The sequence below is a fragment of the Trachemys scripta genome, chromosome 11 (genome assembly GCF_013100865.1).
Source record: "Trachemys scripta elegans isolate TJP31775 chromosome 11, CAS_Tse_1.0, whole genome shotgun sequence".
In the NCBI taxonomy this organism is placed as follows: Eukaryota; Metazoa; Chordata; order Testudines; family Emydidae; genus Trachemys; species Trachemys scripta.
In genome coordinates this window covers 60,255,939-60,280,883 of record NC_048308.1, presented here as the reverse complement: position 1 = coordinate 60,280,883, position 24,945 = coordinate 60,255,939, and the positions used below count along the sequence as shown (strand labels likewise).

General features: G+C 43.7%; 1 protein-coding gene across 3 annotated transcripts in view; it reads left to right on the top strand.

The window, feature by feature from the left end:
* Positions 1-11,429, top strand: part of KLF7 (Kruppel like factor 7) — a 73,853-nt gene extending 62,424 nt beyond the window's left edge. The window contains exon 4 of one of the 3 annotated variants that reach the window (XM_034785713.1): positions 5,559-11,429. In XM_034785713.1, coding sequence (XP_034641604.1) covers positions 5,559-5,610 — 52 coding nt within the window. In that variant the 3' untranslated portion in view covers positions 5,611-11,429. The other 2 variants (XM_034785715.1, XM_034785714.1) reach the window with 2 other exon arrangements.
* Positions 11,430-24,945: the final 13,516 nt, after the last annotated feature.

The following is a 24,945-nucleotide window of genomic DNA, read 5'->3' as shown; positions in this document are numbered from 1 at the left end:
GCAATGCCCACGGTGAAGGCTGGATCCAGGGTAGGCATAATCAAATAATGTGCTTGCATCTGAACATGTTATCCGGCTAATCCTATTTATATATATTTTTAAGAGGCTTAAGAAAATTACCCGTCTTTTTAATGCAGCACTAAGGTTCTCCGTTATGATAAGAAAATGGTTTGTAATACAATATAGAGTTTATAAAGCCTGTAGGCACACCAGACTAGCCAAGAGCATGCACAGAAAAATGATACATAGAACATAAACAGGGACACATCCTTTGATGGGAAGGAAATTTGATCATTTGCACATCCTGTCTTTCCAAGATCCTCATCCTCCTCTGTCCCCCGCCCCCAACCAAGGGCTTCCTCTGTCTTTTATCCCTGGATTATCTCTTGTTTGCTCAGAGTGATAAAGAATAAACCAAGCACAAACCCTCTGGATTGTTGCCTTTTTATAAGCATTTCTGATGTTCTTTTATTTTTATTGTAAGAGGCTGCTTTCTGCTGGTCTTTGCTCTTTAAGAACCAAACAAGCCCCCCCAATTCCTTAACCCCCAAACAAACAAACCACCCTTTTTGGTTTCTGTTACAAAAAGACAACAGTTGTGATCATTCAGATCCAAGGAAATCTCACCACTTACTATTAACACCACAATCTCCTTTAGTCATTTGTCACATTTTGAGTTAGAAGAATACCACCTCTCTGTTTTTTTTATAGCAGCCCCCATCACAGTGTCTATTTGCTGTTTTATTCTATGAATTTGTTCCCTTAAAATTGTCAGTTTTTCTTCCTTTGACCACATTGATGGCTAGGTAAAAAGTATTCACCAGTTTAAACTGATCATATGTGGTGTAATCTGTCTATCAATTTCCCACCACCCTTTCACTGGGTCTAGTTTGGGAAGTTCAGGGACTTGCTGTGTTCAAAGTGGTTCGGAGTGATGGCTCCTTTACTTCGCTGGGCCTGCTTTGACTTCACACTTTCTTTCCTTTCTCTTCCTCTTTCCTGCTTCCCAAGTGTGCTAACCGCCCCCTACTCTAGGCCTGGATTCAGGCATGCCCTTAAGCACATACTTCAGTCCAGCCATATTCAGGAAAGCATTTAAGCACGTGCTTCTGGTTAAACAGGTGCTTTCCCAAATTAAGGTCCTAGATAGTGAGAATCCCATTTCTCCATCTCTAAACTGCTGCCTCTTAGATTTCTTTTTAACCTCTTCCTTTTCACCCGCCATTAATGACAGAAGGGTCCTTGCCTACAGTCAACATCCTGGCTTTCTGAGCTTTAAGTAGCCTTAGGTACATCTTTCAGCAGTGTCGATGTAGTGTAAACTAACTGCACACCACTCTTCAGAGGTGAAGGCGAGTACTTTGGCCAGCAGAGCATGAAAATGGTGATTGAACTACCAGTAGGGGGAGTGTTTATGTGTGTGATCCATCAACGAGTCCATTAAAAACCCCTCTTTCAGGGCTGTGGGTTTACACCACTAGCCTTTTGGATTGTATTCATGCTATTAGCCTAGAGGACAATTTTAAAAACAACACATATAGGTCGATTCAGGTGTTATAACTTTTAGTGAGAAAAGGAAGTGGGGGTGGGGAGACAAGAAGCTAGAAGTCTGTCACTTCGTTTTCTCCCTCCCCAAGTGCGCACGCACACACACTTTCTCTCTTTTTCAAACAACGTTGGTGACATCTTTTTAAAGCACCGAAATTTCAGGTGCACACAGTCTTTGGTGTAAACGGGGGTGCCGAGGGTTTTGTGGTGGACCTTTGGCCTTGGGTGTAAACACAACTCTCCTTGTCATGAAAGGGGATTAACAGCTGAAGTTTCTTCTGGAAAAACAGGATCCTTTAAAATGAAGTATTTAGTTTTGCCCCCCCCCCGTCTTACAGGACACAGATCATATTGTAAATTTTGGTTGGCAAACTGCCACCGATGTGAGGAGCAGCATATGTACAGCGAGTGGTGTGTGCTTTGGAGGCGGCAGGGGAGAAAGCAGAGGGAGCTGAAGTAGCCCAGAAGGAGATGAAAGAGGCCCCAGGGTGGCTGAGGCACCATAAACGTGTGGGTTATTAGCATTGCCAAAGAATTAGTTGAGAAGCTTTTCAGAACCAGGGGTGACTTTACATACCCTATGTCGAGACACCCATGGCCACAGCTGTCACAGGTGTTCAACTGAGGGAAACGTGATGTAAAACTCTTCAACTTTATTTTAATATATATAAATGGGTATTCTCCTTCACTGCAAGCAAAGAGCCATGTGCTCCCCTCCACACAGCTGGAGGGGTAGGTAGATTGCTCAGAGGACCAAATCCCACTGGGCAGGATCTGGGCAGAGGAAAAAGATGGCTGAACATTATAGTTTCTTCCATCCCAGCTGCCTCCTCTTGTTGCCCTGCAGATGCGGAGATGAAACCCAGCAGCATGTTTGGGAGTAGGCAGTTTATGTCCATGCAAGCCTATCAGGAATTATGATATTTTTATGCTTTGCAAGCTGTCCCTGCTAGGAACAATGCAGGGACACATGCAGCCTTTCTGAATCCTGGAGGGGGTACGTGCTGGGTGTGGGTACAACATGCAGCAATGCTACAGAGGTGGCAAAGTTGTGGAGACAGAGACCTGTCCTGTGGAAGACCAGAGATCCACAGGATTTTCCTTCATGGATCCCTATCTCAGAACCTATTTAGGACAACTGCCCATTCTGGGCCAACTCTACTGCCAGCACCAGTTCCAAGAAGGGAAAATGTGGCTGGACCTCAGCAACTTAATAGCTGCAGATGTGTCTTGGGCTTTTTGAGGGTAGGATTTAGATGTAAAATTTTGTGGGGACTTAGCTAAGAACGGCCATACTGGGTCAGACAAAAGGTCCATCTAGCCCAGTATCCTGTCTTCCAACAGTGGCCAATGCCAGGTGCCTCAGAAGGGATTACCTGGTCTGTTCATTATCAAGTGATCCATCCCGTCGCCCATTCCCAACTTCTGGCAAACAGAGGCTAGGGACACCATCCCTGCCCATCCTGGCTAATAGCCATTGATGGATCTATCCTCCATGAAGTTATCTAATTCTTTTTTGACTTTTTTTTCCAGTTGAAACTGTCGTCCTCCTCTAGGAGCCTCCCCAGTAGATGAAGTTAACTGAATTACTAGCCGGGAAAGAGCCTGCAGGATTAGTTATGTATCATTTTATTAGGTGTAAAAATATATTGGACCAGAACATAAAGTTATTGATACAAAACAAAGTTTTGGTTCTGTTATTAACATTAACAAATCTTGCCATGTCAGTGAGTCAGCAAACTTTTAATCAGTATTGCTTCTGGTTATTAGCAGGCAGCTGAGAGAAGCAGTGGTCAGGTGGTGGTCTTGTGGCTGGTCATAGTCTAAAATGCCAGCTGGTGCCTGTCTTCCTGGCACCCAGACTTGTTTTGGCAGGTGTAATATTCATAGCATGCTGCTTTCTCCATTATCCTGATGAGAGGAATGGCTGTCCAAGGACATATTTGGTACCCTGCAGCTGGACAATACTAGCTGTGGTGAGCCCACTCTCCATTGTAAGGCTTTCCTCTCTGTGTCTCTCTCTCTCTTCAGATTTAATGCACATACTTCACCCTGGAACTTAAAAGAATGCAGGATTCCCACTCCATACCATTCTAAAATTGTTCTTTTTAATTTTTTCCTACTCTGCTTTGTAAAGAAGCATGGACCAGATCCTCAGCTGGTATGAATCAACATAGCATCATTGATTACACTGGAGCTATGCTGATATACGCCCGTTGAGGATCTGGCCATGTAGGTGACGGTAGTCTTCTTGAAGATTTTCTGCTCTTACAAACATTTATCATATTTGCTCATCCCTGCATACAAGTAGTAGGAGGCACACAGAGAATCAGAGAATAATGGCAAAAGGACAGACTAAGTGCACTACCAGGTCTTTCCCCTCTGATTTTCATGATTCTTTCTTTGCTTTATGCTGAAGGCACCTATGGGACCTGTTTAACTTTTTTTTTTTAAACAATGACTGAGTTAATTTCCTTACCTGCTTTTTACTGAGAAATGCAGATAATTCAATTATTGCTTTGATCATAATTTATTCAGCATAAATCTGTTTGCGTGCATGACAAATTCTAGCAACAAGCTTTTTTTTAAAAAAAAAATAGCGTGTGCCAGTGTTTATTTTGTAATGTAGCTGTGTGTGGCAGTGCATGAATTTTCAAAGCATCACAGACAGGTTAATTCTGGAAGTGGCCTGCCACAACGTACACTGTGCTAAGATTCCGGCAACAAGCAGCAAATGTAATTTGTGGTAGATTCTTTTTATTATTACTAAATATAACTTAGAAAGTGTCTTACAGGTTAGAGTGACAAGAGTGAAGGCCAAGATTTTCAAAAGTTCCAACCGATTTTGGGCATCTCAGGTTTTGAGTGCCCAGTCTGAGGCATCTGAAAGGGGCCTTATTTTTCAGAAAGTGCCAAGGACCTGGAAGCAGTCCTCTTTAAAAGGTATCACTAGGCACTTCTGAAAATCTTGGCTTAAGGCTGCTTTGTATATAGTGGCATTTGGGTGGCCAGTGTGAAATGAGTTGCTGCTCTCAGTCCAATTCCTAGCATATCACATTTGGCATTAACGTTCTCTCTTCCTTTTGGAAATGTTAGCAGAAGGGTCAAGGATCGAATGGCCATGAAGAAAGAATTGCCCATTGTCCTCAGAAGTTCAGTCACAGTGAATACAATTCGGTGGAGCAAAGCACTGTGTTAATGTTGTGATTGGAGAGAGGTTTTCATTCTCTAGGGCTCTCATTCTGAGAACCTTTCATAAGCATGAACATGCATCTACATTTGTACCAGTGCCAGCATGTTTTGCACGTGGACTAAAAATAAGATGGCCTTGGGGGATAAAGCCCAGAACTGGGAAGTGAAAGACCTAGATTCTGTTGCTGGGTTTGCCAGACTTCCTGTGGGACCTCAAGCAAATTCCTTATCTCGCTGTGCCTCACTGTCCTCATCTATAAAATGGGGATAATGCCTAGCTTCCTCTCAGGGATGTTGTGGGACTACCTTCATCAATATCTGTATCGCACTCATTCTCAGAGAGAAGGCTCTATGGGCCTTATTTTCAACAGAGCTCTGCTTCGATTTAGGTACCAAAATGAGCAGCTCAGCCCTCAAATCTGGCCTCTTATTTTGATGCCCAAGTGGGTGCCGAGGTCTTTTGAAGATATGCCCACACCTAAGGGTGCTGAGCACTTGAAAAATCTGACCCTATAAAATATGCAAAATTATTTAATTTTATCACTTCAGCTACTTGCTTAATGAGTTAGCTTGCCCATTCCCCAGTTTCTAACAGTATGAATCTGGTGCGGTTGGAGTGAGGGGAGCATAATCTACTAACGAAGAGCCAGCATAGCTACTTATCTTGAATGGTGGAGGGGCAGTCACCTTGACTTTGTGACCACAGGTGGCATGTTCAAGGGAGCTGCTGTAAACCTGGCTGAACATTGTTCTTGTGCATGATGGTGGAGGAGCAGAAAGGCCTGTTTTGTAAAATCCTTATTTTGTTTGTTTCGCAGGTGTTTTTCCAGGTCTGACCATCTTGCCCTCCACATGAAGAGACACATCTAAGTACCTAAAATCAGTCAGCATGGCATAGATGTCAGCTGAGCTAAAAGACATGGCATGAAGGGTGGAACTCGGTTATAACCCGCTGCCTTGCAGAAGAAGAGAACTTGATCACATGTAAACCTCTGTACACAGACCACACACTCACACTGTCATGCACCCAACTATACTTAAATACATACATCTGTTCTTTATGCCTTGCCCCAGCTGGATGGAAGAAGGTGCAGGAGAGGAGATGGGGTAGAGGTGAAGTCAGTAAGATAGAACAGTTGCTTACAGTACTTCATCACCCTTGGATTTGTTTCCAGCTATTGCCAGTAGAAATCAAAGTAAATGGAAGAGGCTTCTCTGCAGATGGACAGCAAGTAGGAGGGGCTTATTTAACTCGCTTCTCAATGCAACTCCATAGGAGAATATGTCGTCTTCAAGTTGCATATTTGTAGCACTAACTTTTCTTTTTAAATAGATGGGGGGGGGAATAATGACCTAGAAAACCAAATCCCAGTTTGGTAGCCAAAATTAACCTCTTGGTTCCTTTATTCTTTGTCTGAGAATTCCTAATGCTCGACACGTCAAACTTCTCACAGACACTTTGATCTGTCTTGGTTTTGGTTCTTCCTAGAACTGAGCTATTAAGATCCTTTTAAGTCAATACCAATGGCCTTAATGGCAGTTGACTGTGGAGTGACACCTGTGACATATACATCATCTGTTTGGCCTGAGTTTATGTAGACTTCATGGAGGATGATATTTTTGTTTGGGTATTTTTGTGTTAACTTTTTTTTAAGCTATTGCATGCCCTATGCACTGGTAGGGATTATGGAAGCTGCTGGCATGACTGGAAAGCAGCCAAAGAAAGAATCCCTGAAACACCACGTTATATCTCCATAGGCATCACCTTATTGCCATAGCTAGGACTTCTTGTTTTGTCTAATGAAAACTTGAAAAGCTCATGTGGAAGCTTAGACATTTTATCTTTTCTCCATGAACAAGTGATCTTCAGAACTTCTTTTCTTCACCTGCTTATCTGTCTTGGACTGGCCAATCAGGCATGACTACAGATTTCCTTCAGCACCATGTGAGCATGTTGGCTACAATCCACAGTGATTGACAAATTGTGTTGCGTGTTCTTGTTATTCTATTGACCAGTTTAAAACATTGACTTTTATTTGTTGAAAGAGCACCTGCAAACATTTATTTTCTAAGCCTAACTTTTGGTTAAGCATCTTACAAAAAAAAAAAAAAGCCAAAAATACTACTCCAGTCCCAGAGTGGGAAAGTGAGACCCTCTTCCAAATAAAGTGGCTTCATTCAGCATTAATCTTCTAAAGTAAAGATCACAGTCCTCCTTTCCCATTCATCAAGGTGATGGTATAGCCCACTGATATAAAAAAAAGTGTAAGAATATTTAAAGGGTGAATGAAGGGTTGGCTTTTGTGCACAGCACTGAGGATTTTCCAAGTAATCGGTCTAAAGTATTGGTAGCATGGGTCCTATTCGACCTTCAGTCTGTACCATCCAGGATTAATGGAAGCCTCATGCTCACCCTTGAATCCTGTAGATAATTTGACCATCTTGGCTCAAAGTGGACTAAATTTCTTGTTTAAAAAAAATAATATATATAGTATATAAATACAACTTGCATTTATAGCAAGTTGGCACTGGCCCTAACTCCAAAGACTGCCTTTAGGACCATATAAAATGGCCTATGCAAGCAGGTGGGGTGGTCATTAGGACAGGTTGTATATTTTGTATATTCTGGGACCCTCCCTACAAGACATGTCTAGAAATGAAACAAAATGGCATGTGGTTCACAAATGGTTGCTGCTCTTTTATACTGTACTAGCCAACTGCCCTCCTTTGACTGTTTTGACTCATTGACTGTTAAATATTTCCCTTTTGGGATACAAAACTGAACTTTTAAAAAAAAATCCATAGCTGTAAAACATAAGAGCAATCACTGGAATCTTTGGTACTTGCGTTCTCAGCGTTTGCGCAACCTTTATTCCAGTCAGAGATTGAATCTACCTGAAAGATGTTTATTTTGCTCACAGTTTTTACAAACACTGACTGTCAGTTGGACACTTTGGTGGGGAATATGATATCTGGCCCATACGGCATGAGATATGGACCAAAATCTAACCATCTTTTTGGGGGGCAATGATGTAACAGTGAAAAAAAGTAAGAGAAAATTGAGTTTTAGTCCAAAGATTTAAAACTAACTTTACTATTAAAAAAAAAAATTACTGGAGCACTGCTTGCTGACAATCTCGTAGTTCTCAACTGCTGTATTTGCATACTTCTTATGGCCATTCCATCCAGGAGTTCAATTGGGTTCTGAGGGCCCTACAACCCAACTTGTGTTTGAATATGTGGAGCATCTTACCAGGATGTCTCATGGGAGCTTGAGGATACTTGAACCTCAGTTGCGTGAAACTATAGAGCATCCATTCAGTGCATTAGATAAAAATATAGAAAACTCTAGAAGCAGTTCATTCCCATAGTATCCTACAGTACATGTGCACATACCCACCACTACATTAGTCATTGGCTATGAACCTGTATAAATATTCTCTTCAGAACTCTAGGTACTCCTGCCTCTAGAAATGTTACTAATAGTCCAGAAGACTTAATATTAAAGGCAATTAAAGTACAAGGCTCTATTTTAAAAATGAAAAAAAAATTGGAGAGAAAATATTTGCTTCCTCTTGTCACTTGAGGTCTTGTTGACATCTCATTTAAAATATAGCAGAACAAGGGCCTTTTGATAAATATCAAAAATTTCTGAAATATTTGGAAACTCTTGTCTCTACAGATAGGTCTAGAGGTGTTCTACAGACCTCTATTAGTTTCCTCCATATTAAATTCTATAGGACTTTTCTATTAGGAGAGAAGTCTTCGAAAAGAAAAAAGTTATGGAAGTCCCAGTATGACTCTGTCAGCAGACATTACTGTACCATGCAGCCTATCCCTATGTCTTGGGTCCTTACCCGACACATTGGAGTTAAATTCCATTAGATCTAAAGTAATTTACATCACTGTGCATACGCACATTAGAATACTATCTTTCTTCTCATTGGCAGCAGGCTTCACTGTAATCTGATTTTTTTTTTTTTTTTTTTTTTTAAAGGCAAGCACCATTTTGCTTGATACCCTGAAACCATTGACCAAATATGGGAGAAGAGGGTGAATTGGAATGTAAAAGTGGGATCCGCTCGTTGCTTTCAGGACTCTGTGTTTAGTTTAAACTAAAAGCAACAACTAACCTTTGATGTCCTGCCTAAAACTAAGACAATGGATGAATATGGTGGCTAGTGTGACTGAATGTACCTTCTCTGTGACTTGATCACTATTTGCGAACTCAGAAGCTCTCTCTCTCTCTCTCTCATTGTTCCCCATTTTTGGGCATTTTCGTTTCTTTAGCAGTTTTCAATACAAAGATTGCCCCTCTATTTAAGCTGTTGGTATCTTTGCTTCTCTATGTACTGAAGAGATCATAACTGATGCTTGCAATATAAGAAACAAATCAGGCTTGTTTAATTGTTTCCTTTTTTTCCCTCCACCTTACATGTGTCAACGTATAAAAAAATATGAGGGGAAAAAGTTTGTAAATAATTTCACTTTCACAAGGCCAACCGCCAGTGGCTCCAGGGTTTTTAAATCACGCTTTTATTCATGCCTCAACACATCTGGGCATCCCATGCAGTAGGATTTTGTATGTTTAAGCTTTCATATTTGTGGGCAAAACCTCTAACCCAACACTCCCTTAAAATACATTTTGTTGGTTTCTGGTAGATCATATATTTTAAAAAGAATGTGAAAATAACTCTATTCAGTATTGGCTTGAAAAACAAAAATATGAAAATCCTCTTCTTCATAAGATTTTACACCCCTTGATCGAAGAGTCTTGCCTTCTCTTACTAGCATTATTTCTAGTCCCTTGGAATGATGATTTCACAATGAAGCTAATGTGGTTAATCTTCCAAGTGTTGCATTAATAATAACCTGGACAAATTCTGCAATCTTACTCAGCCACAACATCTCAGTGGCAAGTTTTGCCCAGGTAAGAACTGCAGCAGTTGGCCCCCACACACTAAGGTCTCTCTTATGTAGTGAAACTTTTCTCCCTTCTTTGAGAAAGAGGTCAGTTATATTCAAAAATGTGGTGACCGGCTGCCTTCTGTACCACCTCAAAAGTGGACTTACCTAACCGAAAAGATTCAGAAGCAGGTGTTTTCAAACAGGGTTTTGGGTTTTTTCCCCCCTTAAAGCTTATTAGTAGCATTTTTATGTAAAAATTAAAGTTGGACTGTTCATAATTTTCAAAATGAAAGCATTTACTTTTAAGTGTTTTGATTCCAACTTCTGTATACTGCCAGAAAACAGGTTCTACCCCCTCCCTCTGGGTGTGTATGTACAGCACATACTTACATGGAAGGAGAAATTGAGCTACTGACATTTTCAGTGTGGTAGCCAACTGTGCCTATTACCTTTGGTTTGGGGAGGGTGCTTACTGTTGCCAGTGCATTTTAGAAATACCATGGGCTTACATAGGAAGTTTTCAACCGTATTTGTTGCTGTGTATTGTGAACTAGGCGGCGGCAAACTAGGGGGCGGGGGAAAGGAGGGCTCAGACTATATACCCTGAGAGTGAAACAATGGAGAGAGATGGCATTTTTAGCCTTTATCTTTGGACTGTAGAGAAAAATAAAAACCAACACAGTCCCAGAAAGGCCTGTTGGCTGCGGGGGCTGATCCTTAGCTTATATTTTAACCCCTCTCTCCTGTAGTTTAGAACACGAGCCCTACAGGCCCTGAGAGTAGCTTGAAACACTGGTTTAAACACTACTTTGTTATTGGGGCCTTGTCTCTACCGGACAAGTTGCACCAGTTTTATTAAATCAAGCTAGTTAAACTAATACAAAAAGCCACTACATAGGTGCACTTAACCTTTGCTCAAGTCTGTTTAGTTTGCATTGGTAACTTTTAATTAATCTTAACTGATGTAAGAAACAGCTAAGCTATTTTAGGTGCCTTTCTATTGGAGGCTGGCACTGGTTTAACTAGATTGATTTTTAAAATCAATCCAGATGAAATGCTGTAACTTTTCTCACATAAAACAAGGCCTTAGTATTTCCGCTCATTTAAACAGGAAGTAAAAAATAAGGCCAAGATATTTTTCTTTTATAGCAAAGTTTACTTTCTGCCCCTCCCCACGCCCCTTCCTTGTTTAAGCTCTTTCTTGCTTCCTACCATATCAGTCTTTCCTTTAACAAAAACAAAAATAAATATGAGTGCTCCCCATTTGAAACAAAAACAACCCCCCCCACACACACACACAAACAACATAGCTTGAAGGATGTTCATTTTGCACTATAATTTTTCTTTTGCCAGATGTGTCTAACAAGTGCATTTGGAGATGCCCTCGGTCACATTCTCTCAGGCCTACTCTGGTATTTCTAATATATCACAGAAGTACCCAAATCTTGTAGCCCTCAGTTCTGCCTTTTTTTGACATTTTATTTTTTTTAAGCTTTTTATAAATATATATATATATAAATATAAATATATTACTTTGTCAGTTTTTTTGCTGTACAAAAAGTCTTAAGATTTAAAAAATATTATTTGTATTATATGATGGTGGTATGTTAATGTTACAAAATTATTAATGAAGAAAAAATTTATTTTTGTTACTGGTCTGTTTCATAATTCTTTTTTAAATTGGTATATTGTAAGATATCTATGCAAAAATGTTATGTGATGCATTTTTATTTAAGAATGTAATATGTGTAATAAACAGTAGAATGTGTTTGGCCTGAAAACGGTCAGTGTGTCCTGAATGTTATTTCTTTATCGGAACTTCTCTGAATGAAACCTCTTCATATAATACGGCCTTAACACTGCAAACACATACATAGAATCATAGAACCATAGGGTTAGAAGGGACTGCAAGGGTCATCTAGTCTAGCCACCTGCCAAGATGCAGGATTTGTTGTGTCTAAATCAGGGATCGGCAGCCTTTGGCACACGGCCCGCCAGCTCATTTAAACAGGAAGTTAAAAAGTCGTGGAATCTCCTTCACTGGAGTTTTCAAAAAGAGGCTGGGAAGCGGCGCGGGCCGAAGGATGTGCTGGCCCTTCCCGCAGCCCCTATTGGCCTGGGACGGCGAACCGCGGCCAGTGGGAGCTGTGATCGGCCGAACCTGCGGATGCGGCAGGTAAACAAACTGGCCTGGCCCATCAACGGCTTTCCCTGGCAGGCCGCGTGCCAAAGGTTGCCGACCCCGGTCTAAATTATCCAAGACAGATGGCTATCCAGCCTCTTTTTGAAAACCTCCAGTGAAGGAGATTCCACGACTTCCCTAGGCAGTCTGTTCGATTGTCCTACTGTTCTCACAGTTTGGAAGTTTTTTTGTGAGATTTAATCTAAATCTGCCATGCTGTAGTTTGAACCCATTCTCTCTTGCCCCAGAGGGCAGGACAAGAGGCAACAATTTTTCTCCATTTTTTTTATGGCAGCCTTAAAGTATATGAATGGTCCCATTGAAATCAGGATCAGGAACTAAATTATCTACTTCGTTTTTACCTTAGACCAGCTGAGTGTCATTTACATACATGTCCTCTACATGCCTGGTTTGGGAGAGACACCCTAAAGATATTCCCTTGATTAAAAATGTTACTGATCCTCAACTGGTATAAATCAGCATTACTCTGCTGGAGCTACGCCAGTTGACACCAGCTGAGGATCTGGCCCATGGCATTTTTATAACAACATACAGCACTTGCATAGCTCTTTACATCTATAGCGGTCCAAACACTTTATCAAGTTAAGTAAATATGATGATACTCTTTTACAAGGAGATTCAGTGACTTGCTAAAGGTTGAACAGCTCAGTGGCAGAGGTGGGGATAGCATTGAGGTCTCCCGACTTCCAGGCCTATGCTCCTGTCTATGGAGCACATTCCATCTCAAGGTACTATAGAGCAAAATGTCCATCTCCACTCTCACTTAGTCTCCCTCTTTTTTGTGTCTGCAAAATTGCAGACACAAGTTAGTTCACTTGGATGTCCCAGCCCCGACTGTACCAACAAATCAAGTACCTGGCTGGCCAACGACAGTAATTGTGGACAACACAAATAATGATTGGCATAAAATAAAGAGGTCAACTTCTTAAAATCTGTCTTGAACCCCTTTACGTTTATGCTGGTGGAAGTACATATTCAAACCCACCTGCTTCATTAGGAATTGCATGCACTCATCTGATGGGCTGGTTGGGCCCCTATGATGCAATCTATCTGTTTTTCCTCCCTGGGACAGCATAGCTCATTACCCCAGAGAATGACTAATAGTACTATTAATGTTAGACACTTGGGAACTGATCATCCACTCAGTTGCATGTGAACAACTCCCAGTGACTTCTATGAGATCCCCATTGGGCTTTGATGCTGGTAGTACATCCATGGCTTGGTTTTGATCTCAGTGATATTGATCAAAACTGATGTAAGTCTACTACAGTCATATCTGGGGGAAGACTAAAGAGGGTACCCACAGTATTTCCAATACCCGTGGGTGGTAACTACTGAATGAGCACTGTAGTATAAGCGTACATTTTTAATAAGGGCTTCTGGTGAAACATAAAAACGGTGGGTGCTTTGTGTTTTCAGTACGAGAAAAGCTGTCGTTTTAAAGTTCCACATAGACTTACGGGGCTTGTGAAAAGAGGCATTTGGGGGTGGGAACGTCATAAGCACTCAGCACTGATTTAACTCTTTCCCCCATTTAGGTCAATGGTGAAACTCCCAACGAGTATCATGGAAGAAGAGCTCGGTCAATACTGAGCACTTCTGAAAATCCCGCCGTAGGTTAGGCGACAAAGATTCCAGCTGGGTGGATAATCAGCAGGGCTTACTTTGTAATGAAAGAGGTGCCAGGGCTCAAGCAATTTTTTTCCATTCATAACTGATGCAGCAAGCCAAAAGACGGTGGGGCTATGAACTGCCAAGCCTAGAGGTGCCGGGGCTCAGTCCTACCACAAATTAAGGACTGGTAATCAATATGATGGCACAAGTCAATGCTTCATATTTAATGGTGACCACTACATGTCCTATCTGGGAGTATATTATTAGTTACACTTGTGCCAACAAAGAATGCAACACTTGTTTAAGTGTTGAGGTTGCATTCCTTTCTCTCTGCTGATCAAATAATAACCATAGAATATCAGGGTTGGAAGGGACCTCAGGATCTAGTCCAAACCTGATGTTGCTTTTAAAATGCAATGGTTTTTTTTAATGAAATATTTTCTTACAGTATGTGTGAAATATAGTCTTAGTAGTTTGACATCATGCCACAAAAATACAAGGCTGAAACACTTGTCCATTTATTATAGGTGAAAATACTTGTATTATGTGGCTATAATTATAGCAGTGTACATAATTATTTCAAATGTTTACAATATATGGAATTATAACCATCTAATAAGCATTTTATAGCATCTTTCATACAAACCTTATGCCCAAATCCTTAACCTCTCTCCCCCCCTGGGTGCTGTGGAAGTTTTGGGTTAAGTAAGTGTAGCCATCATCACTAAAACCTTTGGTGCAATTTGACTGACTTCTGCCTGCTTAGCCTGTGATCAAGGACTGAGCCAAGCCTTTGACTAGTGTATCAGATGCATAACTCTCACTTACAGGTAAACATTTTAATAATTTTGTTCTCTAGGAACTGTCAGAAAATCCTATCCTTTACCTTATCATATTTTGTTTCCTCTTAGGAGCCGCTACCTACTTAGTCTACAAGAATAACAGTCACATGCTTCCCTGGGCTTAAGGCCAGGAAAGCTGATCATATAAAGAAACATCTTTCCCCTCAAACTGCTCAACTAACAGAAAGAGAACAAGCTCCTTCAACAGCTTCCACTACCAGTGCTCTTCCTGCCGTAGGACAAATTCCAGTACTGCATTCGCTCCATTTAAAACAAAAAAATCTGCATCCATTGATGCTATGGTCAGTCCCCCCTTGTTTCCCACCCAGATTAGAAGTGATACCCTCCCTCCAAATACTCCTCCAAGGCACATCAGCTGGAGGAGGGTGTGGCGAGAGCAGAACTGGTAAGGCTGTTCCTTCAGGCTAAAGGAATCCAATCATCTCCTGAATGAACTCAGCCTCTACCTAGCCATGACTCCAAGAGTATAAGGCTATCTGGTGGACAGTACAAAGTGTCATAGAAGGCTGCCAGCTTGCATTTGTTTTCTAGTCAGAAATTCATCTAGATCTGGTCGAAACAAAATGCGGGGATGGTTTGGCAAAAGAAAACATGAAGAAACTATAAAAATGAGAGAGAGAGAGTGTGTTACTTTTTCCTCATTTTCTCTCACCTTTTTCCAGTCGAAGGCTTCCCACCAAAACTAAAGAAAACGTTTTGAAGTATTTTGATTTTTTTTTTAAATCGTTTTTAAATTGTTGGCAAAAATGAAGATAAAAAAACAAAAAAACCTTTTCAATGAAAATTTGACCAGCTTTCTCCCCCGTCTTTCCAAAGACCCTCCACATCGCTGAGTTAAGTCAGTTCTTTCTCCAGCCATGTCTGCTGACCCAGCATTGGCCTGTGTGTCTTCACCACACAGTGTAGGGAGGCAATCAGAGTCATCAAAGCGGAGAGTCACGGGGGCTCTTTAGGGCAAGGGGTTGCCGATTTGCTTTGTTTCCTGATAACGCTATTTTGCTTCAAACCACGTAGGAGGTTTCCTGTGTTCAAAGACCCTTCCTTGGCATTCAACTGAGCGGATTCAAATTCTTTTATTGCTTACATTGCTTGGCTAGTGGCCAAATTATAGAGGTACCAGCGCAGGTTGTAGTGGGTCTAATCATGTGGATTCACAGCTCCTCAGCATTTGTTTTTTCTTCCCCCAAATGCACTCAGAAACTTGACGAAACTCACCAGAAGCTGCTGCATTTCATCTGGAAACTATCCCAAACCATAAATCTCTACCTACCCTGGGGGGCGGGGAGGAATAGCCTCAAACTCAGCCCGCGTTCCCAAAGCAGCAGAGTGTTGGCTTCAGGCTGAAAGCCCAAACCAGGCCGATTTCATCTGGTCTGGGGCTCATTATGAAGTTTCTGAACATTACTAGAGTACTTCAGTATTCATGATACATCCCCAACTTAGTATCCAGCGGTTCAGAGAGAAATAATTAGGAAACATTAGGAAATTCTCCCCAATACAAGGACACTGATGGAAATGTGCTTAATGACAGGGCCTACATTTGGTGGCATGATTCTCCTGTCACTCACCCTAGCGTAAATCAGGGGTAATCCCTTTAAATCACTGGAGTTACAGTGGTGTAAAACTGGTCTAAGCTGGAAAAGAATCAGCTATGGTGATTTCAGCCCAGTCCTCACTAGACTGAACAATAGTCCAGGACAGAGTATGTACTCGAAGGGAAGTATGGTCCAGTGGTTAGAGTAGAAGCCTGAGAGTCAGGAGACCAAGGTTTAGTTTCCTATGCTCTCTCCCCTACCCCTCCCCACCCCCCTGACAGACCCTTCCCCTGGGAACTTAGAAAGTCACGAAAGCCTCTCTGTGCCTCATTTTCTCTCCTGTAAAATGGGGATAATAGCACTGCCCTACCTCACAAGGTGTTGTGAGGACAAATTCACTAAAGACTGTGAGGTGCTCGAACACTATGGTAATAGGGTCACATAAGTACTGGAGATGGAGGTGCTAAATGGAGCACTATTTCAAAACTGAGGTGTAAAAGTATGTTTGGATGCTCAGGAAGGATTTCTGAAAATAGGCGGCTTCTTACTCTCCAAAAAACTCCACTTATCTTAGGAAATAGAAAGCTGTGGCACAGCTGGGAGTCAAAATCTTAGCAAAAAGAGCCTTGAGTAACAGAATCTCTCTGAAAGGCCAAATACAAATCTCTCTCCAATGCCTTCCTCAGACCTTGCAATGATATGGTTAGCAGAGGACACAGGAAGAGATCTGTGATAGTTGAGCTCATCTGGAAAGGGGAAGATACAGCAGTCCTGTTAATCAGAACAATGACGCATAGCACTGTGGGAAATGTTTATGGACAGTGCTTATGTGTTCATGAACTCTCCGAGCACTATTGGAGAGGAGGAAGGGTTCCTTTTATCTCTCCATATAAATTCAAGATAGTAGCTCCTGGACAACTCCATCAACTCACATAAAGCCCAGATCATCTCAGTCATCACTGTATCCTCAGGTGAATAGATTATAATGCTTTGCTTGTCTACATCTGTTCCAAACGTTTCTCAGCTTCACATTAGCCATGTTGGTCTCAGGATATTAGAGAGAGACAAGGTGGGCTAGGTACTCTCTCTTAGTGGACCAACTTCTATTGGTTAGAGGACAAGCCTTCGAGCTCCACAGAACTCTGGATAGCTTGAAAGCTTGTCACTTTCACCAGCAGAAGTTGGCCCAATAAGTTTTATTAACTCACGTAACTTGTCTCTCGAATTCATCTCAATCTCACTTGGAAGCGTCTCATCCCTTGCTGCCATGGAGTGAATTTCAGGTTTTTAATATTGCCTGGAGAAAGAACACATTGGTACTTCTGCCAGACCTCTTCAATAGGCTGTTTCCTTCAAGTTTAAGAGGCTCTACTTACAGGGAGCACATGGGCCACCAGGAAACAATGGGCACAGTGACCTGGTCACAGTCTCCACAGCTCAGTGAAGAGAATGATGCGTTGCTGAGTCAGTGTGAAGAAAGCCTAAGTGTGTGTGTGTCAGGTAAAGCAGAAAACTTAGCTGCTTTGACCTAAAAATAAAGAATGAAGGAGAGGCAGATTTTCACTATACGTGCACTGTATCAATGGGCCATTAATGAATGGTGAGTTCTTCTAAGTGCCTGGGAAATTAGACATCACTAGAAGGAACTTCCCTAGGAGGACGCAGCTACACTGTCCATCTATGTATTTATATGGCCTTCATCCTCATCATAGTATCTGATTACCTCACAGTCACTAATGGATGTTATCCTCCCTACCTGAAACTGATGTTGTGAAGTATCATCCCCCCTTTATAAAATGGGAAACCGAGGCACAGTGTAGCTTAAGTGAACTGTTCAAGGTCGCACAGGAAACCCATGGCTGAGCTAGAAATTGAACCCTGGTATCAGTCCAGTGTTTTATCCACTGGACCAGCCTTGCTCCGCTGTGGTATTTGTGATACAGCTGTCAATCTTCTCTCCCCTCCTCAGCATTCCTCCCTCTCTCCACACTGAAGTGTACACACGGTCCTTCATTCCCACAATAACTAGCGCTCAGTGTAGTGAGTTAAAATTCTTTTGTTGCTCAGAGATCCCTTCTCTATAAAGTTAATTGTTTTCTCAGCAAGCCAAATAGCATTACCTCTCCTAGGTGGACATGTTTACAATTTTCTTTGCTAAGTGCTGGGGTTATTTTTTCCACATTAGAAACCTAATTTCCTGTGATTCTTGGAGAGTACGGGCAGGAAGAGGGGGCAGGAAGCTCAGCACAGAGTGAGGCAGTGATTAAGAGAGAGGGCTCATTTGCTTTCTCTTCCACCACAACTATTGGAAGGAGTTTTGTATGTTCCTGACCAGATAGCATTTAGAATTTCCCCAGTTATGGGCACCATCTTGTAGCACCTCACATAGCAGGGCCCGGGCAAAGGCAGAGAAAACAAAATACTAAATTGCACCCTCAAAATATAAAAGACAAGAGGTGGGAGAGGGCACGTATCACCCTCATTTCACAGACAGGGAACTGAGGCACCAAGGCCCAGATCCTCAAATTTATTTAGGCACGTATCTGCCTCTTTAGGAAGCAAAGTCCACCATTTAGGCCACACTGACATTTTCAAAACCACCCCTCACGCTACCTAACCTGAAAGTTTCTGCTGGTAAGCTTTGCAAAGGCTGCTAAACCCCCATGCCGTCCCACAGCTAACGAGCAGCTCTAAGCCCTCACTCGCCCTGAACAGGGCCGGCTCTAACTTTTTCGCCACCCCAAGCAGCAAAAAAAGTGCCGCCCCGCCGTAACACTCCCCCACCGAGTGCCGCGCTGCCGACCCCCCCCTCCGAGCACTGCCGAACAACCGCCGCCCCCCCGCCGCGCTGCCAAACATCTCCCCACCCCCCCGCCGCGCTGCTGAACGCCCCCGCGCAGAGTGCCACCGAACACCCCCTGACGAGCGCCGCACCGCCAAACAGCCCCCACCCCCTGCCGCACTGTCGAACACCCCCCGCGCCGCACTGCTGAACCTCCCACCGCACGGAGCGCCACCGAACAGCCCCCGCCCCCGGCCGCGCTGCCAAACACCCCTCGCCCCCCGCCAAGCGCCGTGCTGCTGAACACCCCCGCCCCCCGCGGAGTGCCACACCGCCGAAACCCCTGCCGAGCGCCTTGCCGCCGAACAGCCCCCCCCCCCCCGCTGAGCACCGCACCGCCGAACACCCCCCGCCGAGCACCGCGCAGTGTTGCCCCCTCCACCTCAAGATTGGCCGCCCCTTACCAGTTGCCGCCCCAAGCACATGCTTGGTTGCCTGGTGCCGGCCCTGGCCCTGAAGCAGGGTTCTCAAACTAGGTGGGGGGAACACCTATCTCGCCCAGCAGCAGGAGGGCTAGATGTAGCCAGGGTAGGAGGAGTAGGCAACAGCACAGCACGGACACAAAAGAGACAGTTGGAAAATGCAGGGAGAGAGCGAGACGGGTATTGAGCAGGAGCTGGAGGCTGTTTCAGATGCTAGGACATGGGCTTCCTAAGTAGCTCACCTGGCTTAGGTGGCTAACTCGAGGAGAGTGTTTGTGGCGGAGGATTCCAAGTGAAAGAAGGTGCCTCTCCCTGTCCCATCAGACGGACACCCAAGGTCGGCTGCTGAGGCGCCTCTTCCCACCCCTCTCCTCGCCACCTCGGGCAACTCCCCACTCAGCTTTCTGGTTTCTGAGGATCCCTTTCTTGGGCACCTAATTCTCCCCACATATTCTATGGGGAGCCTGGGCACCTGGCTGAGGATTCCACTATGGGTTAGGTGTTGCAATGCTGTGCAGAACAATCCCTCGGTACCTTTGGGGATCTGGGCTCAAGAGATTAAACGACCTGCCCAACGCCAGGGAAGTTTGTAGCAGAACTGGATGGATTGAACCCAAGGTCAATGCCTTAACCACCAGGCCTCTCTTCGTCCGGCAGGAAAGCTATTGAATTTGAGGGTGGAGGGAAATTACTACATGGTACATGAGTCCTGGGGCTCAGATCGTGCCTCTCTTGTACAACCAACTCTCCCTGACTTCAAACGCAGGAGCTGGCCCTGATCCTGATGGCTGGTTTTGAGGAAAGCCTGAACACTTCTTTAACTAGCTGGAAATCGCCGCAGAGGTAGCAAGACCTGTGATGGCGAAGGGGAAACTGAACAGGAAACACAGGTGAAGCCAATCTTTTCACAGAATGTGGAAATCATGCCGTTCTCTCCCTGAGCAGCCATTTGATGACCTTCCCCACCCTCTCAGTTTCTTGTGGTCTATTCCCGCTGCAAAGCCAGCTGCGCTTGTTGCTGAGTCTCGAGTTTCTCTCGCAGGGTCGGTTACTAAATAAATTATAAAAATGCTGCAGTTGGAAATATTCTTCTCGGCCTCGATTGTTATCAACCCCTTCGCTGCTGGTCTCTTTGCCATGCTGACATGCTGGCACTTTACAATGGACACAGCTAGTATACCCAGCAACACAGCCTGGTGCACCAGTTACAGTAGTTGCTACTGAAAGGCTGGGCTCACACAGACACTGGCGGACTGCATGGTTCCACAGGCTTGCCATTATTCTTAGAATTGTAAGCAATTGTTGGCCTTTTAATGGTGACCACTGCATGTGAGGGAGGACACAAGGGGTGTATGGGGAGCCGAGCCATGGTGAACAGGTGTTACCCTCAGTACCTGTTGCCCCAGGGTTAAAAGGTGACCGGTCAGTGCCCCAGATACAGCCTTGTACAATACTCAGCAATGCTGTTATGGCATCCAGGCACGTGCCAGACCCCAGCAGTCAGGCTTGGGGTCGCCGAATTCTTTGTCTTGCGGTACTTGGAGTTAACAGGCAAAGAGGAGGGAGATCCGGAAGGAGGTGTGGGAAAGAGTGGGGCAACTACAATGGGCGGGCAAACAAAACATCCGGAGGCAGAGCAATATGTTATCAAGAGACAGAAGCAGCCCCTGGGCAGCTGCTGCTCAGCCAGCCTAAGGGGGCTCTTTTCCCTTTGACGTTAGTAGGAATTGCATCACGCACATACCAAGGGGAGAACATACCCCTAAGCAATCCGTAATCGCTGGCAGCAAGTCTGTATGTCAACAGGGGTTTGGCCACCCCCATCTAAAAGGCTTAATTTCCAGTTGGAAAAGAAACCAGGAGGAAGCTGGTATGAATAGATGAAAAAGAAGTCAACAGCTACAAGTACATTGCTTATATGTTTGTGTCCAGCATGCTTTCAACATGGGGCACTCTACTTTAATAGAGAAATAGACACACCTCAGACTTCGGGATTTTTTGCAGCTGTTGGCCCAGGGAGAGGAACGAAGCGAAAGTTAAAGAGAAAAGATCATGCACAGATTTAGAGACAGTGAGACCCCAGCAGAATTTTGTGGTGAGAGAGTGGATTAGGACTCTGGAGACGTGAGGTCAGTTCCTAGCTCTGCCACAGATATCCTGTGTGACCTTTGGCAAGTCTCTTAATTTTTCATTGCCTCAGTTCCCCATGCCCTCCTCCATTTACGTGCTCATACTCAACTAAATGAAATCATTCCCCTCATATTTAACAACTCCAAAGTCACAAGCTGGTAATATTTGCCTGAGACACCTCATCTGCTAGCAGATAAGTGGGTTCTGCTGCCTCACTAAAGTAGGTGGCTCGTCACCTAACCGGAATATAAGGAAGGTGGAAATGACTTGCTAGAACAAGAAGATCTAGGGTGAGGGCTGAGCAATTGAGAGGGAGGAACCCTAGGAGCAACCATGCCTGGAAGAAGTTTTGAGCTCTTATTTGTTCTAATTTATTTCCGTGTTAACGAATCCAAAATTCCAGAAAGGGTAAGTTTGGAGTCTACATGGCATGTGAGTTGTGTTTGACAGCAGCTTGGGAAAGGCACCTCTCACTACCTAGTCCACAACATGTATTACAATGCGATTCATTGTTTATATAGCAGCCTCTGACACGGTTTTGGAGGAGAGATTTCAGTCATTCCTGTATGGTTTTTCTGAAGAGATCTTGTAAATAATCACAGAGAACTCAATGTTCCAATTGAAGGATGTTTTCCTTCATGCACCTCTGCTATTCTTCTTTCTCTGATTACACTGCCAACTCTCTTATGATGAAGTAACATTGAAAACAAGAGCTGCCTGTTGCCCACACACCCTCCCCTCTTGTAAGGGTTTGGTTTGGTTTTGTTGTGTGTGTGAATTTACTGCTGGTGAAAATGCTAAGATTCCCTGTCCAGAGAAAAGAACCTTCCTGATACCTCACCACCGATGTGCCTCTACCCTGACACAGAGCGACCTCCTCTAGGATTGAAAGGATAATTTAATCTCCATTCCTATTCAGTCATTGCCTTTGCTGCTTTGGCTGCCTACAACTGTGCCAAGCAATGCCAATTGTGAAGGTAGATACATGTCCAGTAAGGGAAGGTCTGCTCCAGGGGTAGGCAACCTATGGCACGCGTGCCGAAGGTGGCACGTGAGCTGATTTTCAGTGGCACTCATACTGCCCGGGTCCTGGCCACCAGTCCGGGGGGCTCTGCATTTTAATTTAATTTTAAATGAAGTTTCTTAAACATTTTAAAAACCTTATTTACTTTCCATACAACAATAGTTTAGTTATATATTATAGACTTATAGAAAGAGACCTTCTAAAAATGTTACAATGTATTACTGGCACGCGAAACCTTAAATTAGAGTGAATAAATGAAGACTCGGCACACCACTTCTGAAAGGCTGCCGACCCCTGGTCTACTTTTTTGGTGGTGTGTAGAGTACTTATATTAGACATCCGGCTAGCTCAGGTATAAACAACAGTGTAGGCGGTGAGGCACTGCTTAGGTGGGTAGAGTGCACTACACACCTGAACCCCCAGGGTGTGTACCCTACATGGCTCTCTACATTCTCAGGCAGTACCTTGGACGGCCATACTGCTGTTTTTAGCAGTGTAGCGTTCTATTGCCGACTCACGGCCAGAGCCTTTCCCCACTGCCTCTCCTCTGCCAGAGTCTTTCCTTGCCAGAAGTGAAAGGCTCCAGCAGCAGGAAGCTGCCATAGCTTTTCTACTCTGCCTCCCTGAGCCAGAGCCTTTCACTGCCGCTTGTGTCCACAAGTGAGCGTGGACACAGCCTGACTTTCACTGTGGCATGTAGCTAAATGTACCGTACACACCGCCACAAGTATAGGCGAACGTAGACCAGGTCTAAGAAACGGACTGGAGTTACCAATCTATTTGATGGGTGTAGGACACCAATCAGCTATCAGATAGTTTACAGATGGTCACTACATTCCAACTCTAGATTCAGACTGGAGACGTGGTTGTGAAAATCCCTATATCCTTTTACCTCTCCTCTGGTGCTGCCATCGGTCCTAACATTTACAGGACAGGACAGATAATCTTATGAACTCATGCATCATCATGGACTCATCGTGCAATGTCACAGCATCAAAATGTTGCCCTGGAAGATATCAAGACAGGTAAGATGGCAACGCCATCTCTAGTCTGGTTTCCGGTCTCATTCTCCCACCCCCACTCCTACTTGCAGCAAATGAAGAAGGATGATCCAGTGGTTATGTTAGTCTAGGACTTATGAGTTAGATTCAATTTTCTGCTATACCAGAGACTTCCCACATGACCTTGGGAAAGTCAGCTGCCTCAGTTTCCCACCAGTACAATGGGGATAATATCATGAGGACAAATACCTTACAACATGAGGTGTTCACATGCTATAGCAAGAGGAGCTATATAAATATACTAGACAAAATGACACCTCACTCACCTCTGACTTTTTCCCTGGCCTGCAACACCCTCCCCCAAGCCCTGGCTTCATTCATATCCCTCCTAAACACCTACTCCTTTGTTGACTAGAGAAACTACTTAATTTACCATAAAATAAGATTAAAGTTAATGGAAACATCAGGGTATGCAAATACCGCAACTCAACAACCCTATTCCTTCCCCATTTCATGCTCGCTATTGTTTGTTACTGTCACTTGTTGCATCACATCTAAAAGCTTTGCTGGGCAGTGACAGTATCTTCGTGTGTGTTCTGTGAAGTGCCTAGCACGCTTTCACAAACTCTATACACAATAATAAACCTGCTTGTATACCATGAATTGTAAACCAAACTTGTACTTGTGCACCATCCTCTCATGTGAAAGCTACAAACAGCAGGGAGCAGTGGATTGATTTTGAGGCCGGGAGCTCTCGAGTTTCAATCCCAGCTCCTGCCACCAATCTACTGCATGGTCTTGGGCCAGTCATGTGGCCTCTATACCTCATCTACAACATGGGGACGTATATCTGCTTAAGAGGGGTATCCTAATGTCTATACAATGCTTAGAGGATGCTTTACAAGTGTAGAATCATTATTCCTAAGCCTAGCTTCGATGCCTATTTGTTTGTAGCTGTAATCTAGAAGTAGATCTTTGCAGAATTCACAAATCTCAATCTGCACCAGAAACAAAACATGAACCCGGCTGCTTCCATGAAAAGCTTTGAGATCCACTAATGCATCTTGTCCCTCCTAGGTAACAAAGAAGATACATATGTGAGGAGTGAGGAGTCGCTTTCTGCAGCATGTGTGCGCTACATACTTGCCTCAGGAGTGCTTGAGCACATCAGTGTATGCTTCAATCTTTCTCTTTTCTAGAGCATCCTGGGTAACAAGTAATTAAAGCTCATGGGCATTCCACACGTATGGGCGAGGAAGAGGGAGACGGAATACTTTTGCAGCTATTACTCTGTTGGGTTATTTGTGGGGGGGGGGGAGGGAGAAGTGTAACCATCTGCAAGGAGAGGGAGAGAGAAGCTCAGTTATTGCATCTCTGAGCAGCTAGACACAGTGTGCAGTTTTCAGGTGCGAATCAAATGCAGCACTCCCATGTGTAAGAATTGTTGCTAACCTGGAGCCTGATCCAAAGCCCACTGGGGGGAAAAAAAACCAATGGAAAGTCTCCAATTTACTTCAATTGATTTTTGATCAGGCCCTTAATTCTTGGTGCTGAATACTGAGACTTTCCTTCCCCATACCAAGCTTTTCCAGCTCTTTTGGGGTCATAAAATAGAAACAAAGAGCAGATAATTTGACTTGACTCTCTCTGTATGTACCCATGA